A 24,984-nucleotide genomic window follows, 5' to 3' on the forward strand; every position below is an offset into this window, starting at 1 on the left:
TGGATTTAAATTTTGTCGCACTGTTGCAACTTTTTCAAATGAGCTTTTTTTTTTTTTTTTTTTTAACGGATCATTAATTTCCAGCTTTTTAGAGATGGATAAAGATGAGCACTATTGAAAAAATAAAAATACATTTTTTTCTGGAAATTTTAATCTAAAAACGACTTTAATTCGAAAACGGTGCATTTCAAAAGTTTCCATACAAACTAGTTTAGTTTTACAACGTAAAAATATTTTGGGAAGCTTTCAATACTTTTCTAAAATCACTATTTTTCCGGCATTCGTTATTTTATTGCTCAGAAATTTCCATTTTTAAACATCTAAAATGAACATGAAGGGTTGTAAAAATCTAGTTTTTGTGATAAAAAAATATATATTTTTTTTTTTTTTTTTTTAGTAAGTTTTTTTTTCTTATCTTTTTCTTACTTTCGGTAACCCCTTAACTACAAGCAACAATTGTTCCAAAATGGATTATGATGTAACACACAGCTGAAAGGAACTCCAAAACTCTGTTATATATTTCAAAAGAACTTATTGTATATTGATAATTCACCAATAAAACCGAATTGAATTGAATTTATTTTTTTTTTCTCCTTGCTCCTATTTTTTCGAATAGTCCTAATCATAACCTACAACTTTGCCGGAAACACCAAAACGATCAGAAAATCCTTCCTCAATAAACAGATTATTTAATATTTGCATAACACTTTTCTATGGGCATCCCAAAAAATTGGTATTGGAGACTTATTTCCAGAGTTGTTTTTGAAAAGGTCCTATAAGCTATTGTCTTTCATATGTTTAAAGGACCTAATCAAAAAAATGTCGAGATTTGAAAAAAAAATTATGCAAAAATGGCTTATTTGGCTTTAAGAATCGATGAACAATGTATCATCCAATTAAAAAATACAGTGAAAAGTCGATTTGCGAAAACGGAAAAAAATGCGCTGCTTGAAATATTTGTAAAATAAGGAAAATACATTATAAGTGGGTTAAAAAAACTTTATTTCATATAACAAGCCCAACTTTCTAAATTTGAAGCAAAAAATATCACAAAATGCTTTAAACATTGTTACTACAGAAAATAAGCAAAATATTATTAGATTTATGAAAAGGTTTTTTTTTTCCTGAAGTTTTATGTCTTTTTCCAATCTGTGGTCCCAAAATTCAAAATTCATAAAAAAATTAAAAGTGCCCAGTTTGATTAAAAAAAAAACAAAAAATATTAAACAATTTATTTTAAATAGTTTTTCAATGAAAAAATCTAATTTTCAGCAATGATTTTTTGGCCCCCTAATTTTTTGGGCAAATTTTGACGGTGAGGGGGACAAAACATAAATTTGCAATGGCCTTAACCCTTTTCCGCCCAGAGCAAAATCGAGATTTTTTACTTTTTTCTACATTACTCGTAACTGGATCAACCAAATTGGATGAATTTTTAATGGTTATACGTTAACCATTTGACCATGTTTCTTCTACCAATATCCAATGATTTTTTTTTGCAATTTTATTATCAGCTATCTTATTATGTCCTGCCGAAGCAATGAAGCTTCTTTTGATCACTTAATTAAAAGTGCTGAAAAGTTTGATTTTGCAATGAATTTGCAATACATCTAGAAGGTTTGCAATCTGATAGTGTTTATTAATGAAAATCTACAGTTTTTTTTTCTTTTTTGAGTAGGTACTATACCATATGAACACAATCGCTTATAGGACCTTTTCAAAAAAAAAATCTTGAAATTATCTGAAATGTTTAATTTGTTTACAGTATTTGTCTAGCAGTGCAATATAATTATTATTTTTATCGTCTTCTGGTTTACTTCTCTAAACAGCATTTGAAGAAATTCAGCAAAAAGTTGTCACACCATGCTATCAGCTATGTTAACCCCAACCACCAACTCCGAACGATGCTTCCCTCCCAAAGGGTGAATCCCACTGTTCACTATTTGTTGTTTCCGGTCTGTTTGGCGCTTTGCTTACTTGTAGCAAATCTTTAGACATTCATTGTTTTGCTTGCAAACACAATTCGCCGCCCAAACAAGTACCACCCCGAAAAACGGAAGTTTGCTTTTTGCAGTAACTTGTTTTATACCTACATATTTTCTTTTCCCTTCAAACAAAACCGCGGGAAGCAGCTAGCCAAAAAAAAAACCCGTCGAAAAATAATACTAAGTAAACCCGCTGCTTGGCGCGGGCCCGCTCGAGGTGTGGAGAATTGGTACAACAATTAATTATGCTTTTTTATAAGGCTTAATTGGATTTGCTCGGCTATTAATTGTCGCTATAAATTGCCTGCCTTTTTCGGCACGACGACCGTGGTGGCGCTGCTGGCTTGCGAAATTTTGGCCTGGTACGAACGAGTTTGCTACTCGACGGGAAGCTTAATTTCTGGGTGGGGGGGCTGCTGAATTTTGATTTCTGGGTCGTCGATTTTGGTAGTTGAAATCTAAATTGTAGAAATCAACACAAGAAGTGATATGACAATACATTAAAACAATGTTGATACAAGAAAAGTACAGGTTTTTACATTGTCGTAACCATTAATACAAAGTAGCTTAACTGAACTTGAACAACCTACCAAAGGTCACTAATATATATTAGTTTAGTTAAGCACTCTGAGTAATGTTCGGAGTTAACCAACCAACTAAAATGTGTGTATCCTCCTCTTAGTTAATTACTCAAACCCTACTTCCTTCACTATCATAGGTATCAGTTACGATGTTTATGTTGCAAATAAAAATAAACTAGATAAAAAACATCCATCACTAACAATTAGCAACAATGTTGCCTCCTTAAGTGCCCCCCACACACTATCTGATACAACAGACAAGGGTATGAGGCACTTACCAAGATCGCTTCGTCAAAAACCGGGCCCCTAAGAAGAAGACCGACACCTAATCGTATATGCAAAATGGATGTAAATTTGCTCACCCCAGGTTATCTCACCCGTTCGCCGACTCATCGCTTCTCAATCATCATCATCCTCTCTCTCTCTCTTTCTTCACCCATTCATGCGCTCGGCTTATCAGCTCGTTTTGATCATTGATTAATTTATTTTTTATTTTTTGCTGTTTTGTTTTCGTCTTGCTGATCTGTCTTTCTACCCCCCAAACCCCCCCCACCCCTGTCCCTAACTGTGTGGTGCTAATTACACATGTGACTAACATTGACGTTTACCCCGGTTTTCACACCTGTTTAGCTACTCTCTTTTTTTTAGTTTTTGTTCGTCGATTAAGTCTACCCTCACAACTATGACTGTGAGCGGGTTTGGGCGATTATGGTGATAATTGGGTGACTTTCTTTTATGATTTAAAATATTTTACTTTCAAATAAAAAAGTGTTGAAGTGTTGAAGTGTATTTGGAAAATCGTGATTTTTGTTGAACAAAAGCGTTCGAAAATTTGGAAATCGTCGTAGACAAAAGACAGAAACATAAACTGACAAAATACCGAACATTAAAGATATGTGGAAGATATTTTTATTATTTTATTTTAATGTATTTTTTACTTTCTTAAATATTTTTTGAAAAAAAAAGTACAAAGTGATTTTTTTTTACAAATTGAAATATGTAACTATATCGATGTAATTTTACTTCAATTTATGAGTAATATGTGAAATTACACATAAAACAGATGTAAAGTTACACACTTTAAATTGAGATTTTTTAACAGTGTACAGTTTATTTAGAAAAAATCTGCTTTGTGCTAAATTTCCAACAACGCAAAATTCGAATTAAAATTTCCAATCCGATGGTAAAATCGCATGCAAAAGCATGCACATCACCTTTGTGAAAAAAGACTCTTAATGTTACACACTGCATGTACATTTTTTGTAAACACAAACAAAAAGTTGCAACCAACGGGATTCAAACCCAGCATCATCAGTAAGGACTGGCGCCTCAGTTTGCTCGGCCATCAGACCGATGAAGAATGGGAAGGATAAACGCATATATGAGCTTGACATTTCGGTCAAGTAGGTTTCCCACACTGATGGGCTACATATTTCAGGGTGTAAAATTACATAAAATTTTAGAATATAACCTTTTTTTTGCTGTGTTTACTTTCAATCATTGATCTTTTTTTGTTTGAATAAGAGCAATAATGAGTTTTTATCTGAAAGAAAAAACTCTTAAAATTAACATTAAAATTCTTGTGAAGATTTCCATGAGGATCGTTCAGCACAAGATAGTAACACTTTAAAAATATACATTTTCATTGATTTTTAATAACGGTGATGATTAACCTCACAGCAAAAAATCCGATGGTAAAATCGCATGCAAAAGCATGCACATCACCTTCGTCAAAATAAACACTTAATATTACACTCTGCATGTACATTTTTTGCAAACACAAAAAAAAAGTTGCAACCGACGGGAATTAGTGGGCTGAGGACTGGCGCCTTAGCCCACTCGACCGTCAGACTGATGAAAAGCTTCAAGCATATATGAGCTTGACATTTCGGTCAAGTAGGTTTCTCATACTGATGGGCTACATATTTCAGGTTGTAAAATCACATAAAAGTGCATAAAATAATGCAAAATTAATTTTACACCCAGGCCTTTTACACGCAGCAGGATTACTACTATTTTAGCTGTGCTATTTTTATAGGTAATTTTACCTAAATTAATTAAATTACGTAATTTTACTTTTTGCAATTCAATACAGGTCAAATTACGCATTTAAAAAGAGGTAAATTTACACCTTAAAATTTATAACTCGCCGTTTCTAGAAAAATAGGTGTACTTTAACATGTAAAAAATACATAGAAAAAGATTGAAATTTCACCAGTTTTTGATGTACCGTCATCAGGGGTGACATTGGGTCTGGGGGTGCAGAAATTTGTATGATTTAATCTAACCTCCGCAGATCCAATGTCACACTTGATGACGGTACATTTACAATTTTTTTCTGATACGAAATCTATATTTTCTATTAAAAAAGATTTAGCGTTTGAAAAAAATAGTTTTGTATTAAAAACTGATGAAATTTCCTTCGATTTCTATATATTTTTTTATTTATTTAGTTTAAATTACATTACAAAATAGTTACACGTTCCTTAAAATTTTCAACCCACTATTTTTTTTTATAATTTATATTTGAGGTTGTTTTTGTTTGAAAAGTTAATCATTTACAATCAATTTACAACTTTGGTCTTTCTATAGTTTCACCTCAGCAAATAAAATCAAACTCTCGAAGCTAAACAAAAAAAAAAGATTCGGGAGACATAAAATTTAAAACATAATTGCAACAGCTAGAAAAAAAACTTAAATTTACCTTGAATTACATTGTTAAATAAATGTATAAATTTGGAAGGTATAAAATTGGAAGGGATAATATTACCACTTTCATCCTGTTATATTAGCTCAATTTAGACTAAAAAAGTTTTTATGATGTAATTTTACCTTAATTTAGATTGAAAAAGTGACAGAAAAGCGGTAAAATTATCAGAGAAATTTTTTTTTGAGTTTCGAAAATTATTTTTTGGGCTTTTTTTTACATTTAAATTTGTTTGGCATTTATAGCTTATCAGGCTTTTAAGTCTCATGGGAAGATCTTAAAGAAGACAGATTCTTGAAAAATGAAAAAAAAAATATCTTAAAACAATACTAATTATCTAAACTAACTATTTTTATTTCAATTTCATTACAAACATCAAAATAATACAATGAACAATGAACAATGGAATTTTAAATAGTTTTCGTCGTTTTAAGTTATAAATATTGGCCGCAATTGTTTAGGAAACGAATGCCACACATATAAAAATTGTGTAAATTTGGAAGGTGTAATTTTGAAAGGTTGAAAATTACCTTTTTTATGATGTAATTTTACCTCAATTTAGCATTAAAAATTACATCACACCAGAAAAGTGGTAAAATTACACATTTTCAAAATATGTACCCCTTCCCAGATGTAATATTACCATGATTTTTTTACTGTGCATACATTTCAAAGAGATTTAAAGTTTTACAAATAACAACAGAAACGAATAACAAATTAACAAAAACTGCTTAAACTGTTTAAACTAAATGTTTTCACCACAATTTGAACGACGATTTCCACCAGATTTTTTCTTTTCGTTCATTGTTGACAGTTTGTTCCATTTTCAGTCTTTTCTCACATTCTTTGCTAGTCTTCTATGACTCTCTGTTCTTCGGAAAATATCTTCTCATTCTTTTACCCCACTCACACAGTCGTTTCGTTTCTACTCTTTTTCGACTAATTTTCCACCCAACTTTTTCGCGTCTCTTTTCTCCTCTTGTTGTGTTGTTTATTGTGTTTTGTGATCCGTTTGTGTGACGTTATTTTTTCGTTTTTCTTCTTTTATCTCTTCCCTTCCCATTCTCTTATCCGCAGTTACATCCGCCGTGATATTCCATCAAAGAGCTTTATCATTACCAAGCGCTACCCCTATGCTAAGCCATTCTCCCCATAGCACCACCACCACCACCACCACAAACATCCTCCACAACCACAGCAACAGCAACAGTGTTAGTAGCAATCCTAGCTTTACCGGTGGTGGAGTTCAGCAGCCGCAACGAATCCTGCTCGGTTCAACGCTCCAACCCGTGCACCACCGGACCCGGTCCCTCCCGCTGACGGAGGAAACGGCCATCCGGATCACCACCGGCGGAGGTTACAATTACAACAATGGGTCGTCGTCGTCGTCCTATCAGCAGCAATCAAACCGCAAACACCAGCAATCGTCCAGCCTGTCGATAGCGGCATCAGCCCGGTGCACCTGTCCGTCGATGCCGGTCATCGTCGTCGGTCATCACCATCATCACTATAATTTATGTCCCCTGCACGGTGGCACCATCGCTGGAGCAACGCCGACCTCCACGACCATCCCGTCACCACCCGGTCAGGACTATGAAAACATGAATAAATCATGCTCGTATCTGCCATCGTCGGCGTCCTCCCCGACGACCTGCTACGAGTCGTTGATTGGCCAGAGCGGCACGCCGCAGTCCCGCAGCTCAATGGAGAGCATCATCGAGGACCAAAAGTATCTCCCGATGGACATGAAGAAGCCCCCACCGTCGGCGGAATCTGCAACGGAACAACCCCCGGCAAATCTGCAGTTCATTTCGCGGCTGCTGCGAAGTTCGAATCTCGCCAGCAGTAAGCAGCTGGCCGCGCTGAAGGTCGCCACCAGCGTGGCCGGGGGTACGATGGAGGGTGGTACGCCGAGTCCGAGCAATGGCGAGTCGCCGCCGGCCACGTTGAGATGTCGCAGTGGAGGGGGACGGTCGGGATCGAGGAGGAGTATGTATTTTCCCGGGGGGGAGAGGCTTGTAGATCTTTGCGGGGAAACCTTGCACCATATCACCCAGCACAATCATCGCACAATCGCACTCACCCTTTGCCACCATTCATTGTATTTCTAGTGCTAAAAATGTACACCCTAATTTTTCCAGCGCAGAATTGTTAACTTTTGTGGTAATGCGAATATGTTTAAATGTAGTTTTGCGTGTTTTTTGTCTGTTTGTGTTGACCCTTATTAGTGTTTTAATGTAATTTATGTTGTGCACCCCCTCGTATTTTTTCCACAGCTATACCAACGATTGCAAAAGCATTTCTTTATTGCAAACTGATACCTTTACCTTAGCTAATTACCTTTTAATAAAGTTGGTTAACGATAATATTATCGAGGATCATAACGATGACGGTAATATTATCTTTGTCGTCGAAACAAAAACGATATCTTGATCGTTATCGAAAACGATCATTTCATTGGGGATAATCTTATCAGAATATAGAGTATACTTTTCTGTTAAAATATACTTAAAAAATGTCTGTAATTTCAGAAACTATTACTTGAGTCGTTTCTTGTTATTATTTTCTATTTATTAATTCTAAAACATTAAGTTTTTAAAGATAAAAGTTACAAAAACATTTATTTCTAAAAAAAAATATTTTTTAATGATATCAAAAAATCTGCATGGAGTTTCACAACAATGGTACAAAATAATCAAATTTTCTTTCATTTTGTGTAATGGTGAGAATTTTACACAAAAAAAGGAAAATATTAAAACTATGGAACTCGATGCCAAATTTTGTTTTGATTGGCACCTATATTGCAAATATTGAAAGTTTTAGAATTTTACGATATATGGTATTCTGTAAAAAAAAAAAAACGGATGAGTAATTAGTTGTATAAGAACTTCGGATAATCACGCCATAAAGAAAAAAAAAAATGTGTTTTTTATAGTTTCTTACATAAAATTCGAGTTCTGTGAACACATATTTTTTCATTATTTCATCACCGCTATTTTGGCCGCCATCTTGGATTTAAAATTACTAAGTCAATTAAGATCGACAATCAAAAAGAGACAGCGAAAAATATATATTATATATATTTGTAAGATTTGATTCACCGAAATACTATTTCCTTCGAATAATCGAGTCTAAATACACTCTAATCATACATTTTTGCATGGAAATTCACAGAATTGATGATCTTCTGTAAAAAAAATTTTTTTGTTTTATTTGGTAAAATTTTTAAAATTGGACGTAGTATCGATTGATGCAATCCATATTCAATTTTGAAAAGGTTGCTTATTTTGGTAATTTGCTCCTCTTAGTTTACGAGATATTGATTTTTCAAGGTTACACAGTAATAATTGTGTAAATTTGGAAAGTGTTAAATTTAAAGGTGTAGTTCTACTTTTTTATGATGTAATATTTATTACCTCAGTTTAGACTGAAAAAGTGGAAAACCACTGGAATAGTGGTGAATTTACACAATTTTAGAGGTAAAATTACACATTTTTACTGGCATAAAAGATGTGCCCATTCCCAGATGTAATATTACCATGTTTGATACTCACATTAAAAATATGTAAATTTCATTCAAAAAAATCATGATTGCGCGTTTGCACTACATAGTAAACATTGTAAAAGGTTGAAAATTTGGATGGTTGAATATTACCTATTTTAAGTAATTTAACCATAATAATGTGTAAAAAAAAGGTAAAAACTGATGAAAATTTTACCACTTCCTGATGTAAAATTACATACTTTTTAATATGCCAATATGTAACATAAACATATTTTTTTTACTATATTGCAGGTACACAGTATAAAATTGAGTAAATTTGGAAGTTTTAAAACTGGAAGGTTTCAGAATTTAGCTCTTTTATGCTCTTTATTTGAACTGAAAATTTGCATTACAACAGAAGAATGGTAAATTTACAAGAATTTTGGAATTTTTATCAAAACCTCGCTCCACAAGCTGAATATTGTTCCTTGAGCTATTTTAGGACTCTGGACTAAATATGAGCAAAATCAGTCAACATTTACCCATTGATACTCGAAGGTGAAGTTTGTATGGGAAAAATCGGAAATTTGTTTGAAAACATTTTTTACGGTATGGTCTGCACGGTGCGCTGTCTGCACCCAAATATTCTCAAAAGTGAGATTCTCATTGGAAATTTAAAGATCTACAGCTTTGTAGAACATACCAAAGCTTTAAAATTCTATCCTGAAAAGTTATAAACGTTTTAAAAAGTCATTTTTGAATGAAAACACATTTTTTCAATTGGATTGACTTCAAATAACCAAAAAATAGTTTACCGCTTTTGGAGCAGATAGTCATTTTTTCTGAGCACCCTAATAATTACACTTTTTTCTGACATAAACGTTGTACGCATTAGAGTGTAACAAAAATGACTTTTTGGCGGGCATTCAAGGGTTTGTTCCGGTGGGCATACTAAGCCCAAATCCAAAATATGAGCTTGATTGGACGTAACAGGAGCTGGCGCTCCGCCCTTCAATTTTAAATAGGATTTAACCCGTAAAAAAAGATTTTTTCAAAAATGTCACTTTTTAAGGCATTTTGGCCACTGAAGCGTTTATTTTCAACATCATTGGCGTGTAAGCCAGATCCTTGCGCATCTTTTGGTATATATAACATTGAAATTTGGAGCACTCTGGAGCTCGGTACAGAACTTCAAAGTTTGGCATTTTTTCGAAAAATCGGCACCGGCAAAATCAAATGGCGTCTAGGGCGTCGCGAGGCGCGACGCATATCTTTTTTGCCGGGGCCGATTTTTTGAAAAAATGCCAAACTTTGAAGGTCTGTACCGAACTCCAGGAAGCTCCAAACGCCAATGATGTTGAAAATAAACGCTTCAGTGGCCAAAATGCCTTAAAAAGTGACATTTTTGAAAAAATCTTTTTTTACGGGTTAAATCCTGTTTAAAATTGAAGGGCGGAGCGCCAGCTCCTGTTACGTCCAATCAAGCTCATATTTTGGATTTGGGCTTAGTATGCCCACCGGAACAAACCCTTGAATGCCCGCCAAAAAGTCATTTTTGTTACATCCTAGTACTCATTCCCATACGAACGCGCTCTTGCTAGGACTTTTTCAAGTTAAATTTTCTCCAAAATGAGTCCTAGGTCAAATTTCTACGATTTGTAGACCAGAAATATCGCCGTATAAAAAAAGGTTTTCACAAATTTCGTGAAAAGAAAACTATGGGGTAGTGCCAAAATGGACGATTTCGATGAAAATCGTGGTTCTTTCTTGTTTTGATGGTATCAACAGCTCCTCCAAATTTGTAGCTTGATGATTTCGAGTACTGATAGAGTTGAGGTGGTTTCAATAAATAAAATTCTTGGCTTATTAACTCAAGGATTACCATTAATGATAGCTTTTAAAAAAAAAACCTTAAATGCTTTGAAAATGAATTTGAATCTGAATTTGAGTAAAAATATATCGAAAAAAAAATTTCACATCGCTCATGTAGTTTTACTTATTATCTTATGTAAATTACCCAAACAAGGTAATTTCAAAAGAACGTCATGCAAAGTTCGTCTGATAAATCCTTTGCTAAAATTGAATAAAAATTGCAACATGAACAGAAATCAGAGTACAAAAGTTTATTCCTACAGCTGTACAGTTTATTTTGTCACATTTTTTTTTTTTGTATTTTGCTAATGTTCAAATAATATTTATAATTTTTTTTAAATATTCGTTTTGGCTTTGAAAAATAAAAGTGAACATTAAATAATTTAAATTAAACTTCTTACGCTCATTTAGATTTACTAATAAATATTTTAAATAATTCAAGCAACTAACAAGGTTTAAAAAACTACTGTTTATAATTTGAATAGCGCTGACCAATTTTTCATCTGCACATTCTGCACAAATTGTCGACAGTTTTCATTGAACATCTTGAATAAAACCATGCAAAGAGAGTTATGTCAATCCCTTTAATAATTTGTGTAATATAGCGTGTTAAACAAATATCAATATTTCGAAAATGAATCGAAATAACAATGAAACAAATCACTTTTCTGTTCTTTTTTCGAATCGAGAACCCTTTTTGAGCACAGGAAACAAATTTCTAAAAAGTCGAACATGCTTTTCTTTGTGCTTATAAATCCAATAAGGGGGGATTATTTTCATGGAAAACTGCTTAATCGTGCTTACAAGCTTGTCAACATAAACCGTCAATTAACAAATCATTGCGTTAAAAGACGCTGCCTTCCACGTGCAACCAGCCAGCCCAGCAAGCTTTACAACTAACCCTAACCGCAAGCACGCGCGCGTTTTGCTTATTACATTGAGATATCCATCATTTAAAAAAATGCTTGATGTTTAAGTTTAAGATGCCCAGAGAAGCAAACAAAATTAAAATCCCTCAAATTCCCTGCCCCCCATTTCGCGTCGTCGTCTTAATCAATCATAATAAGTGGTCAGTTTAGAGTGTTTATTGATTTTCTAACAAAATCCTTTCTCCGCCGCAACAGGTGCCGCCATAGCCCGCGAACGCTGCGACAGTCTTCCGTCGCGCAACAGGACCTCGAGTGAAACCAGCACGGTAGCGGGAACGACCCAGCAACAGCAACAGCAGCAACTTCACCTCAACAGCGGCGGAATGCCACCGCCGCGGACGATTCCCTCTGCCTCGGCCTTCCACCAGCGGCCCCACTCGATGGTGATGGTCCAGAACCGGCAGAGCCACAGCCACAGCCCGCCCGTCCACTCGTCCCCGCTGAGCCCGCCGTCGACCGGGGCATGCTCGACCGGCAGCGACGGGTCCTCGCTCAGCATCGACGAAACGGACAGCTTCGTCGATCCGCTCACCCCGGACGAGGGCAATGGCTTTCCCAAGGTCATTAAGTGAGTCTCCCCTTTTGCTTCGCCTTTTTGAACGATTTGTTTTTTTTTTTTTTTTCACACGATTAATAAACATTCTTCTTTTCTGCTTTTTAGTCCGCTCAGTTCCGGATGTTCGATCCCGGAGGAAAACTCCGACGAGTACATCCACAACTACGGCCGGATCAACCAGCGGCTCTTTGGTCAGCACCGCTCGATCGAGGAGTTTGGCAGTCATGTAAGTCACGTGCGCACTCCAAAGTGTGTTCTCCACTCGAGTCATTTCCCCACTTCTTTACCACCAATCTACTTACTCTGCATTGCTCACCCTATTGCTTATTGTTTCAAAATTCAAACCATTTGATCTGCAGCACCATATGAAAAAAAAACTCAAGAAGTTGACCAACTGTTGCTCTTTAAAAAAACTAAATTAATTATCTACTAAATAGTTGAAATAGATTTAGAAAAAAAATTAAATCAGCAAATTTTTATACATAAAACAAAATAATTGCAATAAAAAACCTAAACTTATTTAATCGACGTTGTCGTGCTACCTTGAAACAAGTCGCTTTTTGACGTTCCGAGAAAAATGCGTTTTAATGTTTGACCTTGAGTAAACACAAAAAAAAAACTTGTTTCAATAAATAAAATTCTTGGCTTATTAACTCAAGGATTACCATTAATGATAGCTTTTTAAAAAAAAAAAACCTTAAATGCTTTGAAAATGAATTTGAATCTGAATTTGAGTAAAAATATATCGAAAAAAAAAATTTCACATCGCTCATGTAGTTTTACTTATTATCTGATGTAAATTACCCAAACAAGGTAATTTCAAAAGAACGTCATGCAAAGTTCGTCTGATAAATCCTTTGCTAAAATTGAATAAAAATTGCAACATGAACAGAAATCAGTGTACAAAAGTTTATTCCTACAGCTGTACAGTTTATTTTGTCACATTTTTTTTTTTGTATTTTGCTAATGTTCAAATAATATTTATAATTTTTTTTAAATATTCGTTTTGGCTTTGAAAAATAAAAGTGAACATTAAATAATTTAAATTAAACTTCTTACGCTCATTTAGATTGAGTAAACACAAAAAAAAAACTTTGGTTGACCATAATCTGCATTGTCCCGAAGTCTGGTAGAATTTGGTAGCCAGAGTCCTGAGTTAGAATTAAAAATGTTGACGGAAGTTGGGCATGTACGTGTGTCAAACGCGTTCTGACCTGAAATTCCTTTGGCCAGTTGTCGCACTTACATCAATTTTCAGGTTATGTTAAGATAGCTCGACACGATTAAAACTTCTTCCATATAAAAAGGAGTTTTTTCGGTTTTTTTCAATATCTCAGGATTGGAATCGAATTTTGAGGATCTGTGAAGGTCAAAAGCTGAGTCATTGTGAGCTGCTGGCGTTCTAAACACAATTTGACCCAAAATGCACGTACTACAAGATAGCATGACAACGACGAAATGGAGAATATAAATTTCAAAAAGTAAAGGAAAAAAAACGATATAAAATAAAATACACAGGCATAAAAACTCAATAGAAAATTATGATAAATTCAATAAAATAACACAAAAAATTATTCAACAATATGAAACATGAAATTTATAAAATTTATTTTTCAAGATCTACGTGGTGTGATTCTAGAGGCTATTGTAGGTAAATTGGATATCATTTATCAGCATAATAACCAACTTTGACACGAATTTTCTATCCCATAAGTTCATAGCCGGCATACGAATATTTAATTGGGTGCGAACATCAAGATATCAAAATTGATTGAAACAGCTCGAGAACAGTTAAGATTTTTGTTTATAAATGTGGTATTTTTGAAAATCATTTAGCAGCTTTTACTTTTTGTATATAAATGCTGAATAGTCATATTTTTTTAGTTTAGTCTGATTTTCATTGTTAAAACATACAAATTTTGTGAAATTTTCTGCTCTTTTCAATAAATATTATTTAGAAATATTATTTTTTGAAATGGGCAAAAACACTTAATTTTTATATTTAAACATTTTGAAAAAAAAAACTTGTATTTAAAAGAGCAGCAAATTAAAAAAAATCATATTAAATATCAATTCATATTTTAATATTGAAAATCGGACAACTAGTTCCCGAGATAAAAACGAGGGCTTTATTAAGATTTTTTTAACGTATCTACAAAGTTCATAAAATCGTAGAGAATTTGCTCGGCTTTAAAAAAAAATTCTTTAAAAAAGGACACTACTTTAAAAAAATTAAAAACCGTGACGTTTTTTTTTAAAAAAAAAAGGTAACTTAAAAATGGTTGTAAATTAAAACGTTGCACTTTTTTCTAAAGTACTTTTTAACTGCAAATTTTTTATTTGATGTAAAAAATCCTTCAAAAACTATCCAGATTTTCAAACGAAGATGGCGTTACCCGATATGTCAAAATCGTCCAGTGGTACCAACATTAGGAAAAAAAAGTGTGGCTGTCATGCCATGGCACGCTTTTTTGTACTGTTGGTACCATTGCGTGATTTTGACATTTCAGATGTGCACCATTCGTAACGCCATCTTTGCTTAATAATCTGGGTAGATTTTTGAATTTTCCGAAATCATTTTTGTATGAGAAGCTGCCACTTGCGGACGGAAAAACTATATGGACAAACTGATGATGCAAAATGGCTTTTTAGGCAAACGGATAGCACCAAAAAAGTTTCAGACAGATTAAAAAGTACAAAAATTTAAATTTGAAAAATGGGCTCATTTCTAAGAGAATTTCACCTAAAAGAAGTTTAAATCACAAATTTCAAACGAAAATTGATCAAAATGCTTCTAAGCATAATGCTTAACATATATTTTCAGGAAACAGCTATGAAGATATTAGATCTTCTAAATTTGAAGCACTTTAAACGAGTTAGATGATGCCATTTTAAGCAATTTTCGACTAATCAGATTGCAGAAACCAGTATTTAGAAGACATCTTTTGAGATATTTACAATTCACAGACACAAAATTTAATTACAATTTTAAAATTGATTTCCTAATTTAAATATTTCTATACCGGTACTTTATTTCAGGTAATATTTACATACTTAGTTTTTTTTTCAATTCATTAAAAGAACAATAATTGTAAAAATTCAATTCAAATTACAGTTAAATTCCAAATATTTTATTTCTACATTATAAAGTAAAAAGGATAAATTGGTTATCATTTCTTACCTTATTACAAAAAAAAATCAAACATACCCAAAAATCAAACCAAATTCATGAAACCAAAAAAAAATAATGAATTTAATAAACAAATTGGGGATTGAATAGAGCAGTTAAGATGTTTCGAAGAACATAGAACAGTTGGTCAACTTCTTTCAGCACATTTTGACAAGTAGTTTCACAAGAATCTGTCCAGAAGAAATAAAAGTGGTTATCAGATAACCGTGCAACTACTTAGTCAACCATAGCCTAAATATTCAAAATTCCACCAAAATTGGCCAAATTGATTATTTCCGGAATGTGTGTCTTCTTTTTTGTTTCTCTTTCTCTCTGGCGCGTGCTCTTCAAAACCCTCCCGAAACTCGACCCTCATTGAAACCAACCAACCGATCAACCACCACCAAAATTGAACCCAAAATCTTTCGATGGCGAAATTCTTCACGACAACCACAACAACAACTCCAACAACCAAAATCAACATCAACAACAATCTGGACCACCAAAATCTGGCAAATGTTTCAAAATTGTGTTTCAAAATTCAAAAAATAAATCAAAACCATTGCTAAATTCTCACATTCCCTCCCCCCAGTTGAGGCACAGTTATAACTCTTTGTCGCTTCCAATATCGCAGGCGGTCAGAAGGGGCAGTCCGGCACCACCGGGAGGCCATCACTCGCAGCTTCACCACAACCTGCAACAGCAACAGCAACACCACCACCATCACCAGCAGCAGCAGCAGCACACGCCCCAGATGTCCGGCTCGGTCGAGGGCAACTACATGGACATGTGCAGCCCCTGCGGAAGCTCGCCGGGCGATCCGTCCGGCAACGGGGGCTACATTCCGATGTCACCGGTGGCCGATTATCCGAGGGGGTGAGTAACATACTCTCTATAAAAATAGTTTTATTTTTTTAAATAATAATGTCCCATTTTGTATGAATTTAATGCAAAATTACACATAGAGATTTTTTACCGATCTTACCGATCATTGAAGTTGCATAAATACGACGAGTGGTGAAAAAATCAAGTTTTGCAACGAGTTCCATACAACATTTTTTGCAATTCCGAAAAACACCCTTTGAACAGAATTATAAGTGAATCGTTCAAATCAAAAAAAATGTTGAAAAGTATAACTTTTCAAAACAAGTGCTGAAAAGTTCAACTATTCAGCATCCATTTCAGTGCATTTGTTTTCAGCATTTTTTTTTTTTTTTTGAAAAGGGTTGCTAATCGATTCTGTTATTTTTGGTACAGTTTTTATGACGGAATTGCAAAATAGTAGTTTATGCAACAAGTTGCAAAAAAAGGATTTTTTCAGCACGAGTCGTACATTTATCCACCGAGTTGGATAAATACGACGAGTGCTAAAAAAATCAAGTTTTGCAACGAGTTCCATACAACATTTTTTGCAATTTCGAAAAACACCCATTGAGTGAAATTTCAAGTCGAATTTTCATGTATTTTGTCAATAAATCGTTTAAATCAAAAAAATGTTGAAAAGTGTTACTTTTCGAAACAAGTGCTGAAAACTTCAACTTTTCAGCACCCATTTCAGTGCTGAAAAGTATAACTTTTCAGCATTTATTTTGAAAAGTGTTGCTATTCGATTATGTTATTTTTGGTACAGAAAAGTAGGCTATTTCGTCGTTCAAGAATGACAGGAAAAGTAAGTAGTTTCAAGACGGAATTGCAAAAAAGTTCTTTTTGCAATTCCGTCGTGAAACTACTTACTTTTCCTGTCACTCTCGAACGACAAAAAAGCCTACTTAACAGAATTATTAACAGAATCAAATAGTAACCCCTTTCAAAACAAATGCTGAAAAGTTCTACTTTTCAGTACTGAAAAGGATGCTGAAAAGTTGAACTTTTCAGCACTTGTTTGGAAAAGTAATACTTTTCAACCTTTTTTTTGATTTAAACGATTGATTGATTAAATATATGGACATTTGACTTATAATTCTGTTCAAAGGGTGTTTTTCGGAATTGCAAAAAATGTTGTATGGAACTTTTTGCAAAACTTGATTTTTTCACTACTCGTCGTATTTATGTACGACTCGTGCTGAAAAAATTTTCTTTTTGCAACTTGTTGCATAAACTACTATTTCGATTGCAAACTCAACGTTACATTCAAAAATTATTTAATTTTTTTTTTGCATTGTGCCCCTGACATTTTTTCAGCGTTTGTTGTGCTGGATCTCCTCTTACGAATGCAACCTGGCGCTTAAAATTTGTCCGGCGCCTTTTTGAGATTTTTAAGTTGTAAATTTGCGTCTTTCTGACCTTAAAGTTGATGTAACTTTTGACCCTTACTTCCAAATTGTTTTTGAATGTTCGCTCAGATGCTTTCTCTAATTTTGGTCGTAGAAGGCGTAGATGACGAGATAAAATTTCGGTGTCTTCGATAGTGTTGCTTGGATTGGCAAGCCCAGCAACTTTCTAGAAGACAAAATAAAATCCTAAAAATATTCCTGAAAAGTTAGATTTTGCAAATCACCCTAATAGTGAACCACCCTAATTTTCAATCAAACCAAAAGTTTCCTCTTCTCATTTGCAACAACTCTTTTCAAGACACTAAAGCTCTAAAACTTCTAAATTTTATGGATCAATGGCCTCAAAATAAGGCTTGTGTTTGAAATTCTAACACTTCAAAAGGGCGTAAAATCTATCGTATATTTAAAAAAAATCGTGGGTATCAGAAAATTTCACAAATGTTTTAATTTTTACATTGAAAATAAGACCTTTAGTTTCTGAGATTTTGGTACTACAAAAAAATGCTGTTCGGATGAGGCTTAAAAAATATTCAATTTTTCAATTATTTGCTGTATTTTGACAGACAGAGCTCCAATATTCAATATTTTTTAGACAATTTTATTGAAATTTTTCTAAACTTTTCAAAAATATTCATGGACAATCATGGATACTATTTTTAAAAATCGAAAAACTGAAATTTTTAAATTAATGTAATATCTTAAAAACGGTGCACTTCTGTAAAGACTTTTCGATTTCGAGTTAAATTTCTATTTAAAAAAAAAACTTGCCTTAAAAAAATCAAAAATCATTACCCGGCGGCAAAATTTTTGTTCATTCTTTTCTATGGCTGAAAAGTTGCGGTTTTTTATCCCCTAAAATAGATCTAAACATTTCAAAATATATAAAAATATGGGTTTTGGAAAATTTAGTTTTATTAAATCGAAAAAAAAAATCCGGGTTCCTTTTTTTTAATAATCCTCATCATTACCTTCAACTTTGCCTAATACACTAAACCGATCAGAAATTCCATCCGGAGATAGATTGTCAAATATTTACATGCCATTTTTGTATGGACAGCTGTCAAAATTGTATGGAGTCTTATATGGGTGAACCAATGACACAAAATGGCTACTTTGGTCACAGGAAAGGTTCCCAAAAAGTTTGAGCCAATTAAAAAAATATAAATATTTAAAATTCATTTCCGGTATTAGTAATGCATTGCGCATATTTCATAGAAAATAATTAAAAATTAAATATTCCTGAAATATTATTGTCTTTTTTTCTCAAATTTTATAAAATTTCTAACAGGTAACTATGCATTTTTATAGGTGAATGTTAGGTTTTTTGCCGGATACAGCTAAATGCGCAGTATATTTCGATAGCTCCACTATTAAAAATCTTCATTAAAAATAATCTAAAAATATTCAAATTATATGTAATCCACTAAATCACAAGATCTGATATTTATATATTGCGTTAAAAAAAATTCCCGTAAAAACAAAGCAAATACTAAAGTTACCCATTTCTTCTCTGTCTTCCCATCAGCCTCTACACGGGCAGCTCGAGCGCACACTCGCGCGCCTCCAGCCTCGCGGAGGACGTCCCCGACGGTTATGTTCCTATGGCACCCGGTGGCACCGTCGTCGTCGCCACCACCACCGCCAGCTCAGCCTCAACCTCAGCCGCCCCGGAAGAATCCTACGTGGACATGGAACCTACCAGCATCCGCAGCAGTAGCACCCACGTCCCAACGCCGGGCATTCCGACGCCTTCCGCCGGCAACGGGAACATCAGCTCGGCGGCGTCCAGTTGCAGCATCACGAGCGGCACTCCGTCGACGGATATGCGCTTTTCGGCGTACCACTTGGAGAAGGTCGAGGCGCGGTTTACGCCGAGTGAGGACGACGAGATGGATCGTCCGCTGCGGACGTACTCGGTGGGCAGTCGGTTGGAGCATAATAAGCGGAAGTTGAGGGTGGATATGCTGAGTTCAGCGGTTGAGAGTGGTGGTGCGGGGGGGAATTCGCGAGTGCGGGCGTTTTCGGTGGGTTCGCGGGCGAAGGTTCCGCGGTCGGAGTTGTATAAGGGCAGTGGTGGGGCGCCGATTACGGCGCCACTGCTGTCGGCGGGGAGTTCGGGGAGTATGCAGGAGAGTGCGAGTGGGAGTGGGAGCATTACGAACACGTCGACGATCGGAGGGATGGTGGGGTCGGGGTCGAGTTCGAGTGTTGGGAAGGCTGGGGCGTCGGGGACGTCTGCGACGTCGGGTAAGAAGTCGATTAGTGCGCCGGTGTTGGTGAGTAGTAAGCCGCACGGATCGTTTGACCCGATGGACGACCTGATGGAGATTGACTTTGGTGCGTCGTATCACGGGGGAGAGCCGGAGAGTAGTACGCCGCAAAAGGGGATGGGGATGGAGGATTACATGGAGATGGGAGCGGTTGGGGGAGCGGCCACTACGGCGATTGATACTGGTTACATGGAGATGAAGCCGGGTCATTTGGCGCCGGTGCCGTTGGAGGAGAGTGACTACCTGGACATGAAGCCGGGTTGCTACGAGCCAAACCTGTCGACGAAGAGCACGAGTTCGCCGATCACGATCAACTCGCCGAAGAAGTTCAATGGTGGGGGTGGGGCCGGCGGAAGTAACAACAACAACAACTACCTGGAGATGTCCCCGCGCGGTGCAGGGCCATCGTCACTGTCTTCCTCTTCGCAAACGCAACGCAAAGTACCTTCGGATGATTACCTGAACATTAATCCGCTGATGGTGGGTGGTGGAAGTGGTGGGGGTGCCGGAACCGGTGGCGACAGTGGCAACGAGGACAAGATGACGCACGACGAGGACGAGCTGCTGGTGGCGCCGAGCAGTGCCCCGGAGGGTTACATGGAGATGTCCTGGAACCAGAACAAGTCTAGTCTTGGGGCGAAGGTCGAGCCGGCCGTTTCGGACGAGTACATCAACATGGATTTCACGCGCAAGGAACTGCCCGAGTCACGGCTCAGCTCGCAACCGATCGCGATCCAGTCGGGTGGATTGCGCGTCGTTGGGGACCTGATGATGGAACCAAAGATGGGCGGTGCGCCGTCCAATATTCCAAACTATCTTCCGCTGAACCCGGCCCAGCAACGGCACGGTTCGGCCCAGATCGGGTTCAGCCCCCGGTCACGGTGTGACTCCCGGGACAGTGGCATCGTGACGCCTTCGGGCAGCCAGGCAACGATCTTCCCCTTCAGTCCGGGCAGTCCCATCAAGCCGTTCGTCCAGGCGGATCCCGACAAGTGCCTCATCGACGGAACGAGCGGAACGCTGCTCATCACCGAACTGGACGAGCACAGCGAAGAATCGAACGAATCCCGCGTCGAGGACCTCAGCCATAACTATGCGGAGTTGAGTCTGCAGCAACCTCACACGAGCAACCTCAAGACTGAAAAGAGTCGGCCAAGTTCCTTCAAGCGAACGTGCACCACGACGACGACCTGCACCAGCACGCGGACGTCGGCCTCCGTCGTGACCACCGTCAAATCCGCCGCCGTCGAATACCCGGACTACGTCAACTGCAGTCCCGTTACCACGCCCGTCACACCAAAGCCAACGTCCACTCCCATGGCAGTGGGCGATGACCAGGCCGGTGACTACGCCATCATGAACCCGGCCGCCACCGCCACCCTCCGCAAACTGTCCAGCACCTCATCCCAATCCGAACTGGCCACACCCTGCCCCAACAACCCATCCTCCTCCACCAGCGACGTCGGTCTTCCTCCCCTCCTGGGCAAAAAATCCAGCACGATCGGCTTCCGGCCGATCACTTCCAGCCAGGACGACGCCCTCCTCCGCAAAACCGCCAGCGGCGTCTCCCCCAAACCGGCCTTCGCGCGGCAATTCTCCGAGCGCCGCCCCACCGGCACGGACGCCTCCGGCTACGAACTGCTCCAACGGTCCGCGTCCTCCCGACCCAACAGCGTCAACAGCGAAAAGATCGGCTGCGGCACCGCCGCCACCAAATGCCCTCCCTCCGCCGGCTCAACCCGGCCCAACTCCGCAAACTCGGACCGCCTCCCGGTCGTCATATCAGCTACCTCATCGTCCGCTTCCTCCACCTCGACCCTCTGCGAAAGCAAAAACCAAAGCCCGATGGCGTCAACCGCAACGCTAACCGACCAACCCATCGTGTCCCGCCCACCCTCCGTAAGTTCCGAACGGGAGCTGCACTACGCCAGCCTCGACCTCCCCCCCTGCGGAACCAACCCGCCGCCAACGGCCACCCGCATGGACGTCGACCCGGCGCCCAGCGAGGCCCCCACACCCGACTCGCTCAACTCCAGCCCTAGTCCCAACTCTGGATGTACCTCGCAGCAGCCGCAGCCCCAGCAGGGCGCCTTCACGTACGCGCAAATTGACTTTGACCGGACGGGGGCGCCGATTCCGCCGAAGGCGGCCACCGGCGGGCAACCGTAAAAAGAGAGAGAGGAACCCTGAAACTGCCAATCTGGGGGAAAACCCCTTCCCCCGGAAGAAGCCTGGAAAACCCTCGGCGATTGTTTGTTAAAAGGTTCGCCACCTTACCCAAAAAAAAGAAGAAAATTGAGAGAGGGCGTGTGTTTCGGAAAACAAGCCGAAACTGTGTAAATATATTGAATCCAAAATCGAAACAAAACAAAAAAAAATACAAGATTCTTTGTTACCTGAGCATGTCTTCGCCAAATGAGCAAGTTGGTTTGTATTGATGATTTTTCTTTATGTTTTTGACTGAAACCTTTGAATCGTATTTGTGCATCAATTTTTGTCCATACTTGTCTTTGTACAATTCTAACAGATCATCCAATCAAGTTAGTGTCTTCGACAAATTTGCAAACAGAAGAAAAATAATGCTCTAATACTTTTTGATTTAATTTGAACTAAAAAATCATTCAAACTGTTTTGCCTTCCTCACCTTACTGAGGAAAGGCTATAAAATCACTCAGAAAACAAACTTCTTAGTTATACCTCATAGACCCACCTTCATGTATACCTATCGACTCAGAATCAAATTCTGAGCAAATGTCTGTGTGTGTGGTGGGATGTTGATCAAAAAATTGTCACTCGATTATCTCAACATTGGCTTAACCGATTTTGTCCGTTTTGGCGTCATTCGATCCGTCTTAGGGTCCCATAAGTCGCTATTAAAAATTATGCAGTTTAGTTAAGGCATGTTATACATTTTTAGAAAGGTATTTAAAAGACCTTTCCAACGCGTCCAAGACATTGAAAATCTGACAACCCTATCAAAAGTTATTAGCACTTAAGTGTTATTTATACACTTTTTGGAGGCCAGATCTCAGATATTTTGATGAAAACGTTGTCCAAATATATCATGCGACCTATCTGTGGATAGGTAATTAAAAAGCCTTTGCAGCGGGCACAAATTGAATTGGAGGTTTGACTACTCTATCATAAGTTGTAAGCACATAAGTGCCCTGAAATATGATGATCTGACTACCCAATCTGAATGAATGAATGAATAATGAGTCAAATTGATAGAACACCTATTTTGGATAGCATTACCTTTTAAATGTGAGGAAGGCACCAACCACCTAAGGGTGGATTAAGTAACGTTTTTTATTGTACCAGAACTTTTTAATTCTTTGTTAACTAAGATTTTATTCAAAGTACTTCTTTTTCATAAAATATGCGACTTAAAAGATGTTATTGCAGCGTGCTACAATGTGCTTCAAAATTGAACGAAATAAACTTAAAATTATTTTCGCAATCGTTTTCCTCGAATTAAAAAAAAATACTTTTTTAGCTTGCTTTTTAGACAAACATCAATTTTCTCAATTGCTGAAATATTTACGATAATATTTTGTTCTAAGCCATGACAAAAATTACAACATAAAAAAATGTCGATCATAAAATAGAGTCCTGCAATACTTTTAGTAAAAATTCGGTATTTTTCTTCACAGCATATACAATTTTACTTTTTTCTGCTTTTGTTAAAAAATTTTTTGCTTGTAAAAATTTGTCTTGATAGAATTGAAAGAATGAAAGATGATATTTTTTTTTAATTAGGAGTCATTACTTGATCATCAACTCTCAACAAAGTTTTAAAAAATTATGGGTGAAAAGAAAACATTTTCTGATGATTACGATGAAACTTTACTAAAAGTTATTTATTTGACAATCAACAAAAAAACAATTCCAAAATTCTCAAAAAAAAAATCTAGAACTTCCCAATTTAGCCTCCAGGACCATTTGACCATTTTAGTGAAGGAGTCATTACACTTCCGCAAACATACTCGCACTTTTTCGTGTTTGACAATTTGCCAAACTCGCAAACTTGTATGCGGCAAACTCGCAAACAAGCCAAATGTATGCAGGATGACGTTTATACACACAAATCCAGGCAAACAAACAAAGCAGGCAAACTGGCAAACTGTCAAAAGTGCTAGTTTGTTTGCCGTAGTTTAATAGCTCCTTGAATGGTGATTGAGCGCTTCGTTTGCCTTCACAGTCATTCAACTCTCAAGAGAACTGAACAGAAACACATTCGTGCGAAAACGTTTGTTTGACATTTTACCTAAATTCTTACCGCATTTCCCATGAATGCATTCAAATGATTACTGTCACCACGCAGCACCGCACGAGCAAGAAAGAGGGCAGTTGAGAGAGAGAGAAAGAGAGAGAGTGAGAGAGAGAATATGTGCCTTCGACTCGGGTGGCTGTTTGAATGCCGAGCTCGGTTTTTTCGTTTCGACTTCGTGTGCGTTCACTAACGGTTGCTTCACAAAGCACGACAGGCGCTTTGTGTCTGCATTCAAATGTCGTTTGACTCAACTTTACGAAAACATTTCAGAATCACAATCTTGGAAAGGTGAATTAAAAGTTCTGCAAACAAAAACAGAATTTAAGCTTCTGTCCAGAAGTTATTCAAAAGGTTGGTTTTTGTATAACAATCTTTAAAGATAATCATTTTTAGAACTGTATTCAAAAGGTTTTTGAAGAGAAGAAAAGACATTATATTTCTTTTAAAAATTCTATAAATACTGCATGGTTTTTAAAGTGATGATTTTTGAAAAATTTAAGCTTTAAAATTCTTTAATACATTTAATTTTAAATAACCCACAAACCAATGTTTATAAAAGACAAGAAATCAATTCCCACACTTGAGTTTTACTTCAAAATTCATGTAACACTGTCAGATGCTTCTAAAAATTGTTGTACAAACAATCAACTGATGAAAAAGTTTCAGTCAAAAAAACAAAAATTGTCAAAAAAATAAACAAATTGTTCATTTTGCGAAGAGTTGCTCACCTTATTTACTATTGTTTACTCTTTTTTGTCCTAGTTGTGTATAGAAACGTGAGCGAGAGAGAGCGAGAGCGCGCGAGAGTATCGCTTGAGTGTTGTATTTTTGTTAAGGTCTAGAGCGTTCCGGACACGGCAGTGCAGTGAATCGTTTCGTCTTTGT

At 37.0% G+C, this 24,984-nt stretch overlaps 1 protein-coding gene across 5 annotated transcripts in view; it reads left to right on the forward strand.

Moving 5' to 3' along the window:
- Positions 1-22,101, forward strand: part of LOC120414058 (insulin receptor substrate 1) — a 303,617-nt gene extending 281,516 nt beyond the window's left edge. For 3 of the 5 annotated variants that reach the window (XM_052708147.1, XM_052708148.1, XM_039575075.2), the window contains 5 exons: positions 6,351-7,262; positions 11,754-12,126; positions 12,220-12,340; positions 15,876-16,159; positions 19,082-22,101. In XM_052708147.1, coding sequence (XP_052564107.1) covers positions 6,351-7,262; positions 11,754-12,126; positions 12,220-12,340; positions 15,876-16,159; positions 19,082-21,995 — 4,604 coding nt within the window. In that variant the 3' untranslated portion in view covers positions 21,996-22,101. The remainder of the gene's footprint in view (positions 1-6,350; positions 7,263-11,753; positions 12,127-12,219; positions 12,341-15,875; positions 16,160-19,081) is intronic. The other 2 variants (XM_052708149.1, XM_039575078.2) reach the window with 1 other exon arrangement.
- The last annotated feature ends 2,883 nt before the right edge of the window (positions 22,102-24,984 follow it).

This window comes from Culex pipiens, chromosome 2 (assembly GCF_016801865.2).
Source record: "Culex pipiens pallens isolate TS chromosome 2, TS_CPP_V2, whole genome shotgun sequence".
NCBI classification, from domain to species: Eukaryota; Metazoa; Arthropoda; class Insecta; order Diptera; family Culicidae; genus Culex; species Culex pipiens.